Source organism: Nymphaea colorata, chromosome 8 (assembly GCF_008831285.2).
Source record: "Nymphaea colorata isolate Beijing-Zhang1983 chromosome 8, ASM883128v2, whole genome shotgun sequence".
NCBI classification, from domain to species: Eukaryota; Viridiplantae; Streptophyta; class Magnoliopsida; order Nymphaeales; family Nymphaeaceae; genus Nymphaea; species Nymphaea colorata.
In genome coordinates this window covers 19,097,402-19,115,738 of record NC_045145.1, presented here as the reverse complement: position 1 = coordinate 19,115,738, position 18,337 = coordinate 19,097,402, and the positions used below count along the sequence as shown (strand labels likewise).

Sequence of the window (18,337 nt, the reverse complement as noted above, 5' to 3'; positions counted from 1 at the left end):
CCGTTCGGCAGCCGTGCATCTAGCAGTGGAAGCGTCGGCCAGTTTATATATGAACAACGCTACTCCGGTGGTTTTTGGCTATTACAGAGGATCGACTTACGAGACAGGTCCTCTTTTACTTTTTCCCCGTATCCTTCCTTTTGATAAGGTTAACACTATCATTAAAAATGGGTCTTCTTATTTTTCAGTTTAATCCGGAGGGCCATGTAAAGAGACCGTTGATCGCCATTATGTTTTGGTAAAATTTTTACTGTAACTTACGTTAAAAGAGTGCACTATTGCCATAGTTGATGATGATACAACTCGGAACCCTGTAAAATAGAGGAACTTTCGGCTCTTTTTCAAGTAGTGGCTGTTTGGTCACCTCAGGGAACAATCGGATTGAATCTGACTTGGTTTTTTGGCGCTGCATTTTGGTCTGTGTTGCTTGTTTCAGGAGACCAATAGTGAATGTTCGCGTCGAGTAGAAGCATATCATTGCCCTTGCCGTGTTGCCGCCGGACCCACGGCTACTTTTAGCATAAAAAATTGCAGGAACCTTATCACCCCAACGCTATCTTTTGTTTTGGCGTTTTAGGATTAACAGCCAACGTTATCACTCCCACAAGATCCAATCTTGCACGTTCTCACAAGGATGGTCTGCCACAACATCTAAGTACGTTACACCAAGATTGCCCATCTTCACCATGCTTCTCTTTATCCTTTTACACTCTCGGTAAATTTTTTTTCTTGTTTTGTACACGAGCGAAGACCATTGCTTTTAAATTGCCATCTTTTACCAAGCACTGAACTAATTTAAAACAGAAAACAAAAGAAACGTGCTAAATGTTCCTACCAGTTTGCCTAGGCTTAATCCATTTTAAGGTGGTATTTGCCTACTTGATTTTAGTATTGATAGTTTGATTTGGAAAGGGGCCTATTTCAAAACCATGATTTTAACACAAGTAAAACTCAAAAACTTTAAATAGAAGATCACCATTGTGCTAGCTTAGGCTGTGTTTGTTTATTTCACTGTCGATCAAACATCTGCTGTGACTTGAGATAATTTAAGGTCGCACCCCACCTCCTACCTGGCCTTAAATCAATGCTATTTTAATGCAGCGTCGTCGGATGCTATCAAAGGCAACCTAAATGTATAGATCTAGTTGAGAGGAAAAGAACTTTAAGTTCTCAAGATGTAAGGTTTACAAATAAATTCTGTAATTCTTGCACCTTTCGAGCATAAAAATATCAAATTTCCATTAGAATAATTAAGATATTAATTAATGACTTAAGTCACTTAAACTTAAAGTTGGAAGTAACCAAATCCACTTTAAATGGATTTTATATAATTTGGTGAAGGAAAACTTCTGATTTGCAAGTAAAGCAAAACGCTTTTGTCCTTTTCACCATCCTCATTACGTGCATTTGCTTTGCCCCTTCCGATGGTTTCTTGGCCTCGGTCGGGGAGAGAGAGAGATTTGCACAGCACCAAAAGGCACGTCATGCCTGCTGGTACGACCGCAGCCATATATAGTCGAAGCTTGGTGAGCTTCAACGATCACAGGCTCCCTTACCATGTCATCGCGCGCGCGCGCGCGAGAGCTCAGCCGTATTTTGTTGACGGAGGAAAGCTGAGATATGTGCAGATGCAGTGAAAATGACGGGTCGTCGTGCTTTGCTGTGAGCCTGATGTGATAGCAGCAAGAAAGGCCGAGTAATTAACAGACAACAGCACAAGGAGGAGAGAGAAGCAGAAAGAGATTATGAATGAGCCCACTTAACTGTGGCATTCCTATCGCTACAATCGCTTTCACGAAAGTGATATCTGAATCTGTTTAAGCAAAGCCGTTTCAGCTTTTAACTGGCCCTCGTTTAATCTTTGTGGCTGGTTGCTCGATCGACCAAGCTTTCTCTTGAAAGTTCCTTAATCCCTTCACATTATAAGCAGGCGCATTGGACTCGCCTCATCGATGAGAAGTGTTCAACCGGACCGACCCTTTTTCTTTTTACGTTTAAATAGTTGCTCTTTCTTTCCTTTTTTCTGTTCAGTACGAAAAGAGAAGCGATTTCGCATCAAAATCAGTACTTCTCATTCTGCGGGGGGGACGCGACTCATGCCCGCGAACTTTATTTTTACACAGCAGGTCAGTTTGGCTGTGATAGATAAGGAACTGACTGGTGCGTCTATTTGAGAAGAAATAGACCGATTCTCACTCATCTTGATGGATCTTGATGGAACCACAATTAATTTCTGCGCTCGAAAGGTAAAATGCGCTGTGAGTCAATAAATTTGTAGCCTCAACCTTCTTTCCCATACGTTCGACTTTCTTTTATGAAACCAATACACATTCCATGCTCTGCTCATGGCTCTGAAATGGAGAATTAAAATCTCTCGCTCTCTCTCTCTCTCTCTCTCTCCCGTGTGAGGACCCGTCTGCTGCTCCCTAGCTAAAGGAGGAATGGAGAGTTAGACGGGTTACTGCAAATTTATGAGCAGTGATTTGGAGTTTTGGTTCAAGAAGCGAGGAAACATATTGGAAGTGGCAATCAACGAGACTTTAGAGATGGAGTGTCACAAATTTGGCCCTGCTCTTTTATGGGTATCAGTACAGTACCCACCATCACCCTATCAATATTATAGTTACGTAAGTTTGGTGCTTATACATACGTGCCTGCTTCCTCTGCCGTCCAATGACTTCTTAATTTTAAACCCTGTAAATTTTTATAGGTAATTAACAATAATCTGCGGAGAAAGATGACGATGGCCGCAAGCAAATCCAACCAAAGTTGGCAGAGCCATATCACGTCATCTCTTCTCAGGCCACAGCTTGTCATGCATGACAAACGATGTTTTGTTTTAAGAAGTTCCCCACAGTATTTTCCATTAACACGAGAGAATAAATACAATTGACGCTTTGAAGTTTGTACAGCACGATGCCCTTGATTTGGGGAGATCTACAATAAAATAAGCAAAGAAATTCTTGAGCGGAAATACGAAGACAGAGAATCACACAGTAAGTACAACAACTTACTAGAGTGAAACAAGATACAATTTCATCATAAAATTTTCGAAGCAAACTCTCGGCCTCCTGCGGTAGATTCTGAGGAAATTAACAGCTCCATTATTGAAAGCGGGAAAGGTAGCAGCAGGTCCAGCAAGGCAGATGGAGGAAGGTATGGAAGGGGCAGCGCCAGGAGGGTCATGGCTGCCCTCTACAAGGGGGGCACCCGCCCTCACTTTTCGTTCGTCGAGTCGGTGGGATGGCGAAATTAATTCATGATAGTCTAGATTTGAGATCTAGGAGGCACACGTACCCTCTTCTCCATCTCTGCGGCCGCCTGCCCGGGCGCAGAGATCCATCCACACAACACAGATAAAATGTGAGGTGAGATAACCGACTGCTTAGCCTGCCAACCCCTAGAAGGGATGAAAAAGCCGACACGTCTCTGAAACACCTCGAGCCCTTCAAACTGTCAAGCACCTCAACTGATCATCCTCTGCAATCATACCCTGTCTCTAATGCACTTAATGAGTGGGACCCAATAATGGTTATATATATATATATAAAGATAGAGAACAATTTCTTTTGTTTCCATGAAATACACAATGCACGGTGCTCGCCAACGATGACCTCCTGTTGTTCCGATGAAATAAGAGCATCTTTAATTGCTCAGAAGAATTCAGTTCTTTGATGTTTTGATAAAGTTTTGTACAACTTCGACACATCAAGGCATTCAAAATGATAGGTCTAATCCTACTTTGACGACTGCCACCAAAGTAAACAGATGGTAAGAAAGAGCTATGGAAGGTGTTGTTTCCGTTTGTGTGTATTCGGCCCTTTACAGCCGATGAATTTGCCGGCAGTTTAAAAGGTTGAATGTATGAATTTTTAGTTCTGTAGAAATTTGATTCAGAACTGTCACTCTTGGCATCACGTTTGTGGGAAATTGAAATAAGCAAACTGGAAAGATGCACCTCATACAGAGAAAACGAAAAAAAAGAAAAGGTTTCTATTGTAGATACGTGTGGAGAACTGAATTTTTCTTTTGCATACAACGTGCGTTTCCTAGTAACAATTAAATGATTGATTCGATACGGTGGGAGGAACTCTTATTAAACAATAAGCAAAACACGAATCTTTCTTTTCGTGTGTTTAATTTGTATGTATAAAAGGCAAACTTAATGAGGAAAACTGTTATTGGAGAACAGTCTGTCCTTTTCAACTCATTAATTGTTCGAGTTGCCGTTCAATGAAAGCTTGAGCAATCAATGACAAAAAAATAAATTGATCAGAGTTACATGAACAGTGGATTGTTAGAATAGAATCTCTCCTTTTACTTTGTTATATATATATATATATATATATATATATATATATATATATATATATATATATATTGTGGATTTTCTCCATAACAAAGAAACCCTCTGGCGTTTTTAATCGCATCGGATGACCATAAGTAGACGGACCTTTAAATCGCTGGAGAAATTCAGCTCCTCTTTAACCATTTTGGCCCCTCTGACTAGTTTTGCTAAAAAACTGACTTGAACCAGAATATTGGAAAAATATGCGCTTCAAAAAATAGTCATATGTGGTTGCGGTTTTTTCGACTTTCACAAATTAAATCTATACATAGAAGTTAAAAATCTTTTTAACTTTATAAATGCAAGCACTCTGTGCCCAAATTTACGAAGAACTATTGAAATCCAGCTAAAATTCTGGACATCCACCGGACAGCCATATTTGTTGAATATGAGTTAAACTAAAGGCCCATATACATACACATTTTATTATACATGTAGTTGCACTATATATAAGAAACTTTATTCGCTTAAAAATTTTATATATAGCATATAAATTACGATGAACAAGCCAAGCACTGAAACGTAACAGCTGTATAAATTACTTTATTCGCTTAAATATTTTAAATATAGATACAAATTAGCACATTAGGATGAGCTTGCCAGGACCAAGCTACTCCAAATCTATTATAAGGAACTTAGTTTGAAGAGAAAAAGGGAAATCAAATTTGAGATTGGCAAAGGTGGAAGCGTCTCGAATTAAAGGGCTCAGAAGAAGAGTGTGGAAGGGGAAAGAGCTGTACGTCTGGTCCCGACATGATCAGAGAAGAGGTAACCAGCAGGTTGCATTCTCTGACTGTGCCTACACGACGCTGTCACCATTTCAACAGGAGGTGGGACCCTCGAACAATGATGCTCTGCGACTGTGTTACCCTTCTTAGAGGAAATGCCGTCTCAATCTCTACGTGCTTTTGCCGCCATGATCAGACCAGAAAGTTACACGCCCAGAAAATATTGGCCACATGCTTGTTTCATCACAACTATCGTCTTCCTAATTACTCAAGCGATCTGCAAAGCTATACGTTTTCTTATGTTTATTCGTTAACTTTGCGACGATCACTCTGAAAATGCCAGTTTTGTATTACACTGAGAGAGAGTGGAAACAGATAACAGTTTTAGTTTGTCGGAATGTTTTTTTTCTTGGTGTTACCTGCATAGTGATCATCACTGACAGTAAGAATAGCTTCTGCGAAAGGGTAAACTCATGACAAAAGTTTATTGCATGACAAAAGCAAAAGGCAAAGGAAAAAGCTTTTCACTGTAATGGTTTTTCCTTCATCATTCAACACCAGTGCATGCCTGTCCTCTTAAATCAAAATTTAGTTCCTGCACCTAACTCTCTGCATAGTTACTGCCATGACAAAAGCAAAAGGAAAAGGAAAAAGCTTTTTACTGTAATGGTTTTTCCTTCATTATTCAACACCAGTGTATGCCTGTCCTCTTAAATCAAAATTTAGTTCCTGCACCTAACTCTCTGCATACTTCATGGAGGGAGAGAGGCTTTACTTGCGGACATGTAAACGAGAAAAAGGTGACAAACTGTAAGAAAATGTGCCACTCAACAGTTGGATGCTTAGGGACATGTTTATTTTTGATGGGTCTGAAACCGTTGTTATAGTGTCTTTAATTTCTATGCAGCGAAAAGCGGAGATCTATTTTCAAAGAGATTCTTTGGTTGGTATCCCAACCTTTGAAAGACGATGTTCATGGCCCTTGAAAAGCGGCGCTTATCCCCAACATGCATAGGCCTGTATCGAGGCGTACTAATCATAAAAAATTAACTGAAAGGTAAAAAATAAACTTTTAAATATATCATATGAATGTACGAACTGATAAGTGGTCGTATTGGTTTATATTGGCCGATCTAGCCCCCTTCTCTTGCTGCGTATCAGCCCGTACTCACCAAATGTTTAACTACTATTAATGGCTTAATGCTTTCTCTTATACTTAAATTTATTTGACTGTTGTATGGTCGCATGGTTCACTAATATTAATAAGCATAGGTTATCCGAAGAAGGAATGCCAAACGCAGACAGAATTTTACAGCATTCAAAAATTAGTGATCAACAAGAGGTACATTCATGTTGAAAAACAAAGAATAATGAAAGACCAATCCTGACCAAATGACTGCTTCTCTGTATCTGCAGGGTAAGGCTCAAATACAACTAACAAGAACGGCACCACAATGTTACAATATTTCGTGAATCTATCCCTTAAAAGTCGGGACGAATTTATAGAATTATTTGTTAATAAAACACCTAGATTTGCATGAATCAACGTTTCCTGGATGCCCATGGTGAAAAACAAACATCTGTCACGCCTTGTAAAACATTATGAAGAAGAATATCTCGCGGTTGAATGCACTCGCGTGGGAAGGCTCCTTCACGTGAAACACACTTAAATCCCTAATGATCGTTCTCTTTTTCGTTTTTTTTTTCTTTGGGCTTACTTCTGACTAGAAGGTGAGGTGAGAAAGCCGGAGCGACGAGACAAACAGTGGGCCCCAGCGAGAGTTGCTTACATACACCAAAGTCAAACCAAAAAGTACGAAGAATCTCATCAGCAGTGCAGAAAGCTAGAAGCAATGGACCCCACCTTTGAAAAAAATATGACGGGAAATTATTCCTCTGAAGTGTGGGGCCCGCCGAATGGCTGGTGTCATCGGACATCCAGAGTATTCTCACGCGTCGACAGTTTTAAAAGATATACAATATTATCTTCGCTTCCAATCAAGTGTCTAATAGTCAGATTTCGGATGTTAAACTTTAGAACGAACACTTAAAAGTCCGTCTTCTTTTAGTACAGAGACAAGCTTTTTCTTTTTCCTCAATTCCGTTGTCATTACAGAGTCCTGTTTGAAAAACTGTTCACCATCACGGGGACGAACTACTTTTCCTTGAAAATGGAGGGGGAAAAGACGAAGCACCAAAAACATGTTCGCCCTGGTTTTAGATACAGGGAGAGAGAGCAGCAAAAATGGAATGGATCACAACGCATAAAACTTCCGGGATAAGATGTTGCACCATAAAATTCATCTATATTAATGCGGTCCACTCCATTCTTCAAATAAATAAGTACCTCAAATCAATTTCCAGGGTAGCATTTTAGACATTTTTCATGTGCTCTCAAGGACCCATGCTCTCTCTGTCTCTCCGCCTCGTTAGTGTCGCAGACCCGCAGCAAAAATCTCTTAACTCTATGCTCTCGTAAGCAAGCGGAGCACTGACTAACTCGATTCAAGAATGGCAGAAGAGCCCAATGCCTCCCCATTACCTTGAAACGTATGCCTGGTAAGAACCATATGGTAGCGATGGTTAGTAATGGAAGTAGAACATTCTAATTTTTTTTTTCTTTACAATAATTAAACTGGTAGTAAGAAGGACGAGTTTTCCATCCCCTTTGACAAGCCAAAATCCTCTGTTCCTTTATCTCTTACAGTCCTTCTCATTCCAAAGGATGATTTCGAATCAATTGGACAGCATGGAACGACTCATTTTACTGATCAAACAGCGGAGTTCAGATCACCCATTTAATTCTCTGTGGTGAATCCGCTGGGGGGTGAAGACATAGTATCAGGAAATCCCGCTTCCCTGTTCCACCTCTCTCGGAAATGGCCCATAGTTAAGTTCATGGCTGGATATAATGATAAGAAATGAAGGTAGAATCGAGGATATCCACGTTTGCTATTCAATCTCTTTTAATAGTACACCAAAAACAGGATAACCGACCCTAGCCTCACCTCCTCAACAACCAACAAACACCAAAGCTGTCCCGTCCAGTCGAGAAGAAAGGACAGAGAAGTTGTCCAAGTTAGGTTCGGGTTGAAAAATCACTCCATATCCTCTGTTGAAAATAGAACGACAGAAGATGCAGCAGCCAAACCACAAAGGAAGATCAATGCTTCAAGGCCCACTCTATGTCTAACCACCACCCATTCTCAGAAATTGTGCTGCTGCAGTGCTGGAACAGGACGAGATCAGCTGTGGACCAGTATCCAAGTCAGCTTTAGCTTTAGAGCTCTACCGCAAAACCACTTACAAGTGCTCTCCCACAAGTGGAGGAACCACCGCCCCATTGCACTTTGGCAGGACCAAGAGTATGCGGTATACATATTATTATTACAGTAGTAACTAGTAACGACTGACAAAAGGGGATAAAAAGACACAAACAGGTAAAAAGAAATCCTCCTCCCCAACCTGCAAAGCAGAATATGTTCTGGAAATTGCACCATGTTAGATGTTTGACGACTGTAAAAGTCCTAAGGTTTGAGAGGTTTATAGAGGTTGCACCATGTTAGATGTTTGACGACTGCTGGTCACTGCTGGTGAGGTAGAAAGAAAATAGTATGCTCTATACCTTATCAACTGGTTTAAGGAAACTCCAGATCCCATCTTGGCATTCGAAGAGAAAAAGAGATGAAAAACGCTGAACCTTGCATGCTGCTTTTGAAAACAACCAAGTGCTTGTATGGAAGGAAAGATTTTTCAATGACATGGACAAGTGGAGAAGGTAACTAGATGCTACCGTTCTATTTAAAGTTGCAGGCAGCATCAAGATTAAGCCAAAGAATAAAACATAGACAACAGAATCTTAATTGAAATATTCACTGTACTCAGCAAAGAAAAACATATTGCACCTGCCATGACGGATAGAATGGAGACTACCTCATGTTAGAGGTTCCACGTATGTTGAGAATAGAAGATAAGTAATTAATCACAACTTCCAGAAGTGCCGTGACAATGTCAGATCTTGACCTCATTAACGAGCAATAGGATACTAAAGCAGAAGGTATTGTTTACAAGACGGTATGTTCACTAAATCTCAGAAGTATCTTTAGAAGGCTTTAACATCAACATGGTCAAAGACCTTATTTCTTGCTTTAGAGGCTTCGTCAACTAAATTTCAATAGCTGGTAGGCAGCACTGCTAGCATAGTCCCAAGTTCAGTTCATCTAAACCAACTGAAAGAATGTGAAATTACATAACATCAACATGAGATACCTTTCAAAACAGAGACTCATGAACAGCTAAAAGGCCTCTGGACTTGGCACCTCTTAACAAACATAAACCTTCATAGCTGGGCATGGGGGAAGGTAGATATGAGTTATGACTACTCCAGACAGATTTAGGGAAACAAGAAAGGTGTTTACAAACAGTTCTGTGGGACACAAGGAACTGAACACTGGACAGCTCGTTCCTCGTGTTGGCAGAACAGGTGAACAGATGCAGGTGTCTGTTTACTGCACAAAGGAAGGGGACCAAAACTACATTACACAGGACATGGGAACACTCGGGTGCTCTTCCTGCATGCACACATTTGTTAGGCAATGCACGCCGTGGACTGGGAGAGTTCATGTTCTGCCGTTCCGTGGTTATTCAACTGCCCTGAAATTCGCCCATTACCTGAGTAAGAAATTCAGTAACACCATAGTGTACAGCTGGCTGACCTTTGGAGTTTAAAATTTTTAAAAGAAAACGAGGTTAGTTAAATGAAGGCTAGTTGAAGATTGGACAGCTACAACTAACCATTTGGAGAACAACATATAAAATTAAAAAAGAAAACATTTAAGATATTTCCTGACCACGGTGAAGTAAGAAGTATATGAGGTTCATCACTTGAGAAACAGAAAAAATGTTCCAGATGTATCTTGTAAAAATCCCCACAAGTATGATGGCTAAAACAATAAGCAATATGGGGCTACTTTATGCTCTACCAAGCACCTTGAGGTAACATGTCCCAGGACTCTCCATGGAAGTCATAGTAGAGAAGAAAAACACACACACACACACACACACACATATATATCTATATAATTACTGAACATGCAAAATAAAAAGCTGCTAGATTACATTAAATGTAAAACTTGATCTAGCCTTTCTTTCTCGTAATGTATCAAGTAATAACATTATTCTTATCCATTATGACACCTGCAACAAAGTAATTTCTATTAACAACAATGTCCAGTGTGAACACAACAAGGTTCCATGATGTTTATTTCCACAACCAAGCATATCTTTTCTGATGTTCTTTGCTCATAGTTACATTCTACACTTACCTATTATGTCAAAAACCATATTTTAGAAGCAGCAACAGCACCTAACCATCACAGTCCCCCACAATGGCGTAGTCATGGGTTTGGTAGTGCCTAGGCTTGAGTAATTGGTCTTAGTCAGGCCAAAGGGAATAAAGAAATGAGAGGGGAAAAGAGAAGAAGAAGAATAAAATATATTCTAAACTTAAAAGAAAATGCATGGGTAACATAAACTTCATCAAGGAAGGACTAGAAATTATAACTTGTCTACTCAACCATTCCTCTTGTGTCCATCTCCCACTATGTATAGACTTTTTAGGATAGGGATATTTAGTTTTCAGAAACCCTTACCTCCATTAATATCTATGTTTCACATGATTTAACATATTTTTCTTCAATGCTAGTACATGACTATATGTGAATTCCCAAATCCTCCACTATTAATCATGACAGATTTCTACTTAGTTTTCAAAAGCCCTTACCTCATTAATATCCATGTTTCACATGATTTAACATACTTTTCTTCAATGCTGGTATATTCATACATGATTTCCCAAATCTCCACTACTAATCGTGACAGCTTTCTACTTTTAGTCACATACTGTGTTCTGTTTTTATTCCTCCTCTTATGTTTTTCTGGCCTTACCTCCAACTCCTTATAGACCATAAGGAGCACATATACCCATGCTACACAGGATTCAGATTGTCTTGATCACATTCCTTTGTAGTACTAGGAGTGGCAAAGGGAGAGATAGATAGTTAATCACATCGATTTGTAGTACTAGGAGCAGCAAAGAGGGAGATCCTAATGGAACACAATCACCAAGTTGTATCTCCATATATTGACAAGACGACACGTTCCCAGACCTTTGTGAACTAAGAGGGCTAAAAAAAGACAGCTCCTGTCATAAGCACCGTCACGTAATTGATGACATACTGCTACTTTTTGTATAACTGGGGGAAAAAGAAAAAGGTGGTCCACTGGTAAAATATTAACCATCACCAGGTTGTATCCCCACCCCATATGCAGGAAATCAAATTTTTAAACAATGTTTTTCCAGTAAAACCTCATCTAAAGATAGAAACCTGAGATATTACCCATTTTAAAATCCTTATTATTTCATCATGGTCCTCAGTGCTAACTATTAGTTACCGGACTCATATGATGCCTGTTTTCATGTTGTTGGTGTGGAGTGACACCTCATGAACTCAAACCTAACCTACGGCAAACACAACACCCGGTGATTTTATATGCTTCAACAGCAATCTGATGACTTAAGCTATGTTTATTCTAGGATTTGAGCTACCAGGTTATTGATGCTTTTCTTTGCGTATTATGATGAGGCACAGTCTATTTCTTACTGGCCTCGAGACTTTGTAACTTCTAGTAGTGCACTAGGTATTTATAGAAATCACTGTGCGAACAGCATAAGCGAACAGGGAATGAGTAAGCCACAGAAGCCAGAGATTTAGCAGCATTTCCAACATTTCATCGAACATGAAAACCAGGAAATTAGAAACAAGCAATGGGCCAGACAACTAAGCATGTTTCTTGTTTACAGAAAGAATGTAAACCAGACGAAAACTCAAAGCAACGGGGCACCTGTTGCTGGACAGCACACATACTGGAGTGGGCATCAATTTAACTCCTCAAGAACTTTGTAGGAATCCATTCATAGAGTTCGAATTAGTCGCCAACTTAACATAGCCAAGCATAACGTTGATTATTAGAAGTTTCACAAGGATAACATCCACGATAGGAGCCATCCTGCTGTCACTAATAAAGACGAGAGACAACAATGCCGTCGCACCAACTTGTCCACAATGTAGAAATAGTTGATGGAAGAAGAACCCAAACCCCATTGCCCTCAATTCTATCCCCGCATTCTAAAGAAAAAGAAAACTCCGGCAGTTCCTCAACAAAATCCTCAATTTCCTCTCCATTTCATCAATTCAAATTTCTCGATCAGTGGACGAAAAAACGACCACGACATCATTACAAGCTACAGCAACTGATCAGGAAACAACCGAGATAATTTGCTTGAATTTCATACAATTCAAAGCATTATGGGAACCCAGAAACCAGTTGGGACGAACACCGACCTTGCTCGAAGTTAGCTTCACTCCATCACGGCTACGCCACCCGCGCTCTTGATCTTCTCCAAGATGTCGTTGGCCTCTTCCTTGCTGACGCCCTGCTTCAACACAACGGGAGCCTTCTCCACGAGCTCCTTCGCTTCCTTCAGCCCCAGATTGGTGAACGCCCTAACCTCCTTTATAACCTTGATCTTGGAGGCCGCGTCGAACTTCTCCAGCTTGACGTCGAAAGCCGTCTTCTCCACGGCGGCCTTCTTCTCCTCACCGGCGGCGGATGCGGCCATTCCCCCGGCGGCAGCGGCAGCGGCAGCTTCGGAGCCGGAGACGTGCTGGAGGCGGGGTGCACGAATCCGCTCACTGAGGCAAGGGCCGAACTGCTCGAGCTCCTCGGGGGAGAGAGATGCTATGCGTTCGGCGAGGCGGAGGACCTTGTCGGAGGGAGGGGCCCGCGGGCCGTAGGGGTCGTAAAAGGGCGGCAGCTTGTAGCGTTTGGGTTTGTAGGTCTTGGCGTCGGGGAAGTTGCTGCGGGTCGTAAGCAGGCGAACTCGCCAGGAAGATGCTGCCGCCGACGAGAGCAAGGCCCTCGCTGCGTTGATTCTGTTCATCGTGACTTGCGAGCGCCCCTCCGCCACCGCGCAGTTGAAAGGCAAGCAAGGACACCAAGAACACACGGTTGTCTGGGGCGTTCCATTTCTTATAATCAAACGCACACAAAACACAGGGTCTTGAGCGAGCGAGACTTTGCCATTGCTGAAACTTTCATCCAACCCTTCGTTTTCTTATGTTCCAAGTTATAAATTACTTCTGAATGTATATCTTTGCCATCAAACGCCTGAAATGAAACCGGACCAATCAACAAATTTCAACAATGGCTCCATTGATCCATTGGAAAAGCATATGCAAGTTGGTAGGAACGGTTCAGCAAAGCCAATTTGTGCCCTTGACTACATCCAAGCACTTGACTCACCAATTTGAGCTCAAACCTGGTGCAAGGCCAAGTGAGCTCCATCTGGGCAGGCACGGTAGCTCATCTCATCCCCTGTCTTGGTCCTTGACCCAAATATACGTGCACGCCATTCTCGACCAATGTAGCCGCCACGTTGCTTCCCGCGAGGAAAAGGAGGGAAGAAGGGAGAAGAAACGAAGGGGAGGGAGTTATGGCATTAGTGATGGCCTGTAGTCTCTGCCTTGGCGTTCCGTAGCTCGCCATGCGAATGGCTTTGATGATGGTCCCGAGCGCATCATTCACTTGCCCGAACCAGGCCTCGGCTGGAGGCGGCACCAATCACCACTCCCTCCTACCCAACTCAGTAACCTTCCACCACAGGGGAGGCAAAGGCGATGGAGAAGAAGAAGAATCCATTTCCATTTCTGTCTCCCTGATCAATGGCTGCAACTTGGGCAAACACGTGCAGAGGTAAGAACAACTTCAGCTGTTCTGCTTAATCTATTTTCTGCTCTTTTGGACCAAGAATCTGACCTGAGCAGCATGGTCAGTACATGCTCCACAGGGGAAACACATGTTCTCTCTTCCGAATGATCTCAAACCTGTTCTTGCCGTCGCCTTTTCATTTCGCTGAGGGTAAAATGCGTATGTTTTCTCGATTGCTGTACAAGGCACTAATACGACTCACTTGCACTCACGGTACTGTGAAACTTTAAGGTCCATTTTCCCCTCAAGGTCCTTTAGCTTAGGCCATGTCTTTCATGGTTTTTGTACACACAGTTCTCTTGACATTCTCGAAAATGGAAGCCCTACCCATTACAGCAACCCTCTTGAGCTTGATCTCCTTCATGTAAGCTAGCCAAGTACGTATAGCATTGCGCTCAAATACTGAGTTGATACTTTGTACAACACTGTAGGTTAAGGTGCAGGCAAAGTTTGACCGATCAAAGAGATCAAATTGTTTGGCTATGTCACTTACATGAGGAACAAATTAACATCGATCTGCTAGTGGGACTACTAAAATGAAACAGGAAAGGAGATGTATACTGCTTTCTTGTTTTGTATCGTATATGTGGTTGAATTTGGAGTAGCCCAAAAGGAATAGTGGCCTTTGTTATTATCTGCAATTGTAGAAGAAAAATTTATGACAGCAATGAATCCTAATAGTTAGATATTGCGACAAGAACACACCATAATAGGTTGCTGGGTAAGTGATAGGAAGGTCATTAGTGCATTGTACTACCATGGTAGACTAGAGAAGAAACAGAACAAGAACTTCAATATTGAAATTCACCGTTCAATGTGACTGAATTTCTACACATTTCCTTCTCGTTTGTTTTCCATAATAGTAGACCAAATTGATTTGCAGAAAGGGGAGAATGAAATATGGGCTTGAATTTTGAAACAGAGAAAATTAAACAATTGGCTGGATTTTGATTTTAAGCGAGTTTTTGTATTTCTCTTGACGAGGTTCCTGGACTACTCAATGAAATTAGGAGTTCAAAAGTGAAAAGCTTAACGAGTAATAAACACGAACTTGGCAATAATTTGTGACATGTTTTCAATTCTTATCTAGTGGTAGTGGTGTTGATATAAAATATTATGGAATTTATTTTCTTGAAGAGGTTCCTGGACTACTCCATGAAAGTTAGGAGTTGAAGAGAGAAAAGCTTAATGAGCAATAAACACCAACTTGGCAATAATTTGTGAAGTGGTTTCAACTCTTGTCTAGTGGTCTTGATATCAAATATTTTCGAATTATTTGGTTTGCACGTCAATATTATTTCTAAGACGAATATAGATATGTGCATCACATTTCACAAGGTAAAAGCCATTTCGTTTGGATGCATTATCCAAGAAAGTACCCTTATTCCACATTCTTATTCCCGTAAGATAGTTTATCTTAAAGAGAAAAATACGACAAATAGAGGAAACACAAGTAACAAGTTTACGTGGTTCAGCTTATGATAGCTGCAGACTATATTTTTCATTCAACCAGTGTCTCATTTTATGCATCACAGAACCTTATCTTCACTCAACTACATTAAGGTCAGTGACCTGAGGAATATTTCTTAAATGATCTGCTACATGATTACCATTTGTATAACATTATTAAAGTACTGATCAGTAACAGCAGACACTACTTTCCTTAGCGGAGTTATCAGTAGCATCAATATTGGGATCGCGAGTAATTTTATCCTCAGGATGACTGTTGGAGTTGTCCTCAATATAGCTAACATATAAAAAGCTATAGTATCAAAATTCACGTAGTGCATTAAGGTATTTGATTAGATCACACCGTTGGACTAATCGAGCTCCTTGCTCCATTCATTCCGATTGATTTTACTAGTAGGCCGAATATGTCACCATTTCTTTTTTATTTGTCTGTGGCAAGTAAGTAGCCCATGCATGGCCACTAGAGAAATTTGTGTCTTTTGAGTCAACAATTATGCTACAATGAAGAAGAAGCTTGGAGAAATTTGTTACATCTTTCACATTCAAAGGAAGTTCCTTACTTCCTAATTGATTTACTGATGATGATCCAGTTATGATCAGTACTCCTTTTAGTTTGCCCCTGCAACAATTGTATATATGAAATATGTGTTTCTTAGTCATTAATTTTAAATTGATCATGGGTGTGTTTACTCATGGTATATTTGGTAGAAGGGTATATTAATTATTTTTAGGCACATACTTATTCTTTTAAGACCCCGTGAAAAATCAACAACTTAGATAGACCGTAGCATAAAAAATCTTGGATCGAAATGAGTTAAACTGCAAAAAGTTGCATGGGAACTTAGGTCTAAGCGTTGAACCGTACTTTGATACCATTCTAACGACTGACCCACTCCTAGGCTCAGAAGAATTATCTATGTTCATTACCAAATCTGGCTATCGTGGATGAAACAAAACTTGACCCACTCTTGGGATCAAACCCTTGGTTTGGCAGATTCAAATCCATCCCTTAGCAATTTCGGACTTCAACTCCAAAACAAAGACAACCAACTATTTAGCAACCATTTTTATAAGGCTTTCAAGATCTCTCATAACAATATTCAATATGAGACTAAATTTTTAGGTATCATAGTATTAATCATGGGCATTTTTTGTTATTATTAAAATGGCAAATGAAATTTCATACACGGCGACGGCATATATAACCACCTTCGCTAGCTTATAGACATGCTTTTGCATCCTACATGCTTGCATTTTAACACTTACCTTAAAAGGTGAATCTAAGCTTTACCCTTCACATTATTTTCTCGGCTTCCTCTCCCATTTAAGCTTCATCTTACTCATCTTGATCCTATATTACCTTAGACTCTTTCGTTTTCACGAAATATTGCTCGTCTTCTAACAAGCAAACAGCAAACTGAATCAAAGCGAAAAACAGCCAAATCTCTGCAGTAGAGATACAAGTTCTTCATCTACAATATTAGAGGTTTCCATGGCTTTAATATTGACCGACACATCCATCGGAAGGTCATGAAGTATCCTTCAGACTTTTCAGGCTTTCCCAGATTGACTATTTTGGTCAGAGACTGCACTATACTGTAAATATTCCTGATTCCTGCTCCTCACCCTTTCTGATACATGATCTTCTCAAGTAACTAATAACATCACCTGCCTGTCCCCATGATCGAAGGAGGGAGCAGTATAAGCCGATATCGGTCCGACCATGTCGCTCCTTTTCATATTTCTACATTTAAAAGAATACTTTAAACTGAAAACAGTAAAATAATGAAAATTTCAGTTCTTCTGATCGGCCTCTGTCGGCCGGAAACAATATTGATGGCATCGGCTTTGGTTGATGTTAACCATTAATGGCTGTGTGCAGAAGATCATGACTATCTGACGCCCTTTTCGGTGTATCCATGTGACATAACCAGTACCTCTCTTCTCTCTCTCTCTCTCTGTGTGCTTCAGGAAGGTTAGATCTTCCTGTGGTTGGAAAACGTTTCAGGAATAGTTTATGGTAGGACATCTGCAGAATAACGTTGTTAGAGCAATTTCTTAGACATTTGACGCAGGTATGGGTGCACCTGAGATTTACATCCATTAAACAAGGTACTTTAATTAGTAGAAGAAGTACATTCTTTTAATTCAAATATTTAACCAGAGGCCCATATGATGCTATAGAAAAAGACTTTTCTTGAAATTGCCAACAATGTTAATGGTCTTTGTCGGCTTCAAAATTCTTTGATTACCGTTCTTCGATTACTGTTAATAGATGGTGGAAGATCTGACTTTAAAGCGAACCGGGCTGCAAGTTGTCGTGTAGAATCTGTAGATGCTTGATATGTAGTTGGAACAGCTGGTAAGAGGAGTATGTACAGAGTGTCAAGTTGAACGCTCCTCAAGTTCTGGTTCCTGTCATTCTGTTGGCTAGAAAATGCATATCGTTTGGATTCTGCGGGATCTACCATCTACCGAATTACTTGTATTTCCTTTTAATTTTCCAGAATCAAATTCGTAAGTGGGTCTTCTCAAATCCGGTGGGGTCTATCAAAGTGTTTTTATTGGAGGAAGTTGTCGATTGAGTTATTCTCTGCTCTGCCTTTAAAATATCATTTGGGCGACCGGAAGTTGGTGGGAGTCTCCTCGATGGCTACTACTGGCGACGTCCGCGTGGTTCTTAGATTGCGTTAGCGAAGAAAGACACGCCACTTCTGCATGGCAGTTGCTTTGTCACGTTCACTCATGGTTTTGATGCTTTGCTGTTGTGATTTTGGGCGAATCTTTGACCAAAAAATGGTTTCAGTCCTGCCTACCGTAAGAGGACCGTCGGATTCCAAACCCTCTCCTTTTCATTAGACTCGACTCTAAGCATAGTTGATAAACCCTTGACTCAGATTCAGATCCATCGACGAGGTCATAAGATCAGCTAGCCAGTTGACTCATTGGTTTCGTCGAGTTT

General features: G+C 40.6%; 1 protein-coding gene across 4 annotated transcripts; it reads right to left on the bottom strand.

Annotated features, from left to right (window-relative positions):
- Positions 1–7,476: 7,476 nt before the first annotated feature.
- On the bottom strand, positions 7,477–13,216 carry LOC116258321 (uncharacterized). 4 transcript variants are annotated; one of them, XM_031635411.2, is made up of 2 exons: positions 12,480–13,216; positions 7,477–7,632 (listed from the first exon to the last, which is right to left on the bottom strand). In XM_031635411.2, the coding sequence occupies exon 1, from the start codon at positions 13,076–13,078 to the stop codon at positions 12,497–12,499; it is 582 nt and encodes a 193-aa protein (XP_031491271.1). In that variant the 5' UTR covers positions 13,079–13,216; the 3' UTR covers positions 7,477–7,632; positions 12,480–12,496. The 4 variants fall into 4 exon arrangements, with proteins under 4 accessions (XP_031491271.1, XP_031491272.1, XP_031491270.1 ...); XM_031635412.2 differs by lacking the exon at positions 7,477–7,632 and adding an exon at positions 9,034–9,747; XM_031635410.2 differs by lacking the exon at positions 7,477–7,632 and adding an exon at positions 9,034–9,729.
- Between the last annotated feature and the right edge of the window lie 5,121 nt (positions 13,217–18,337).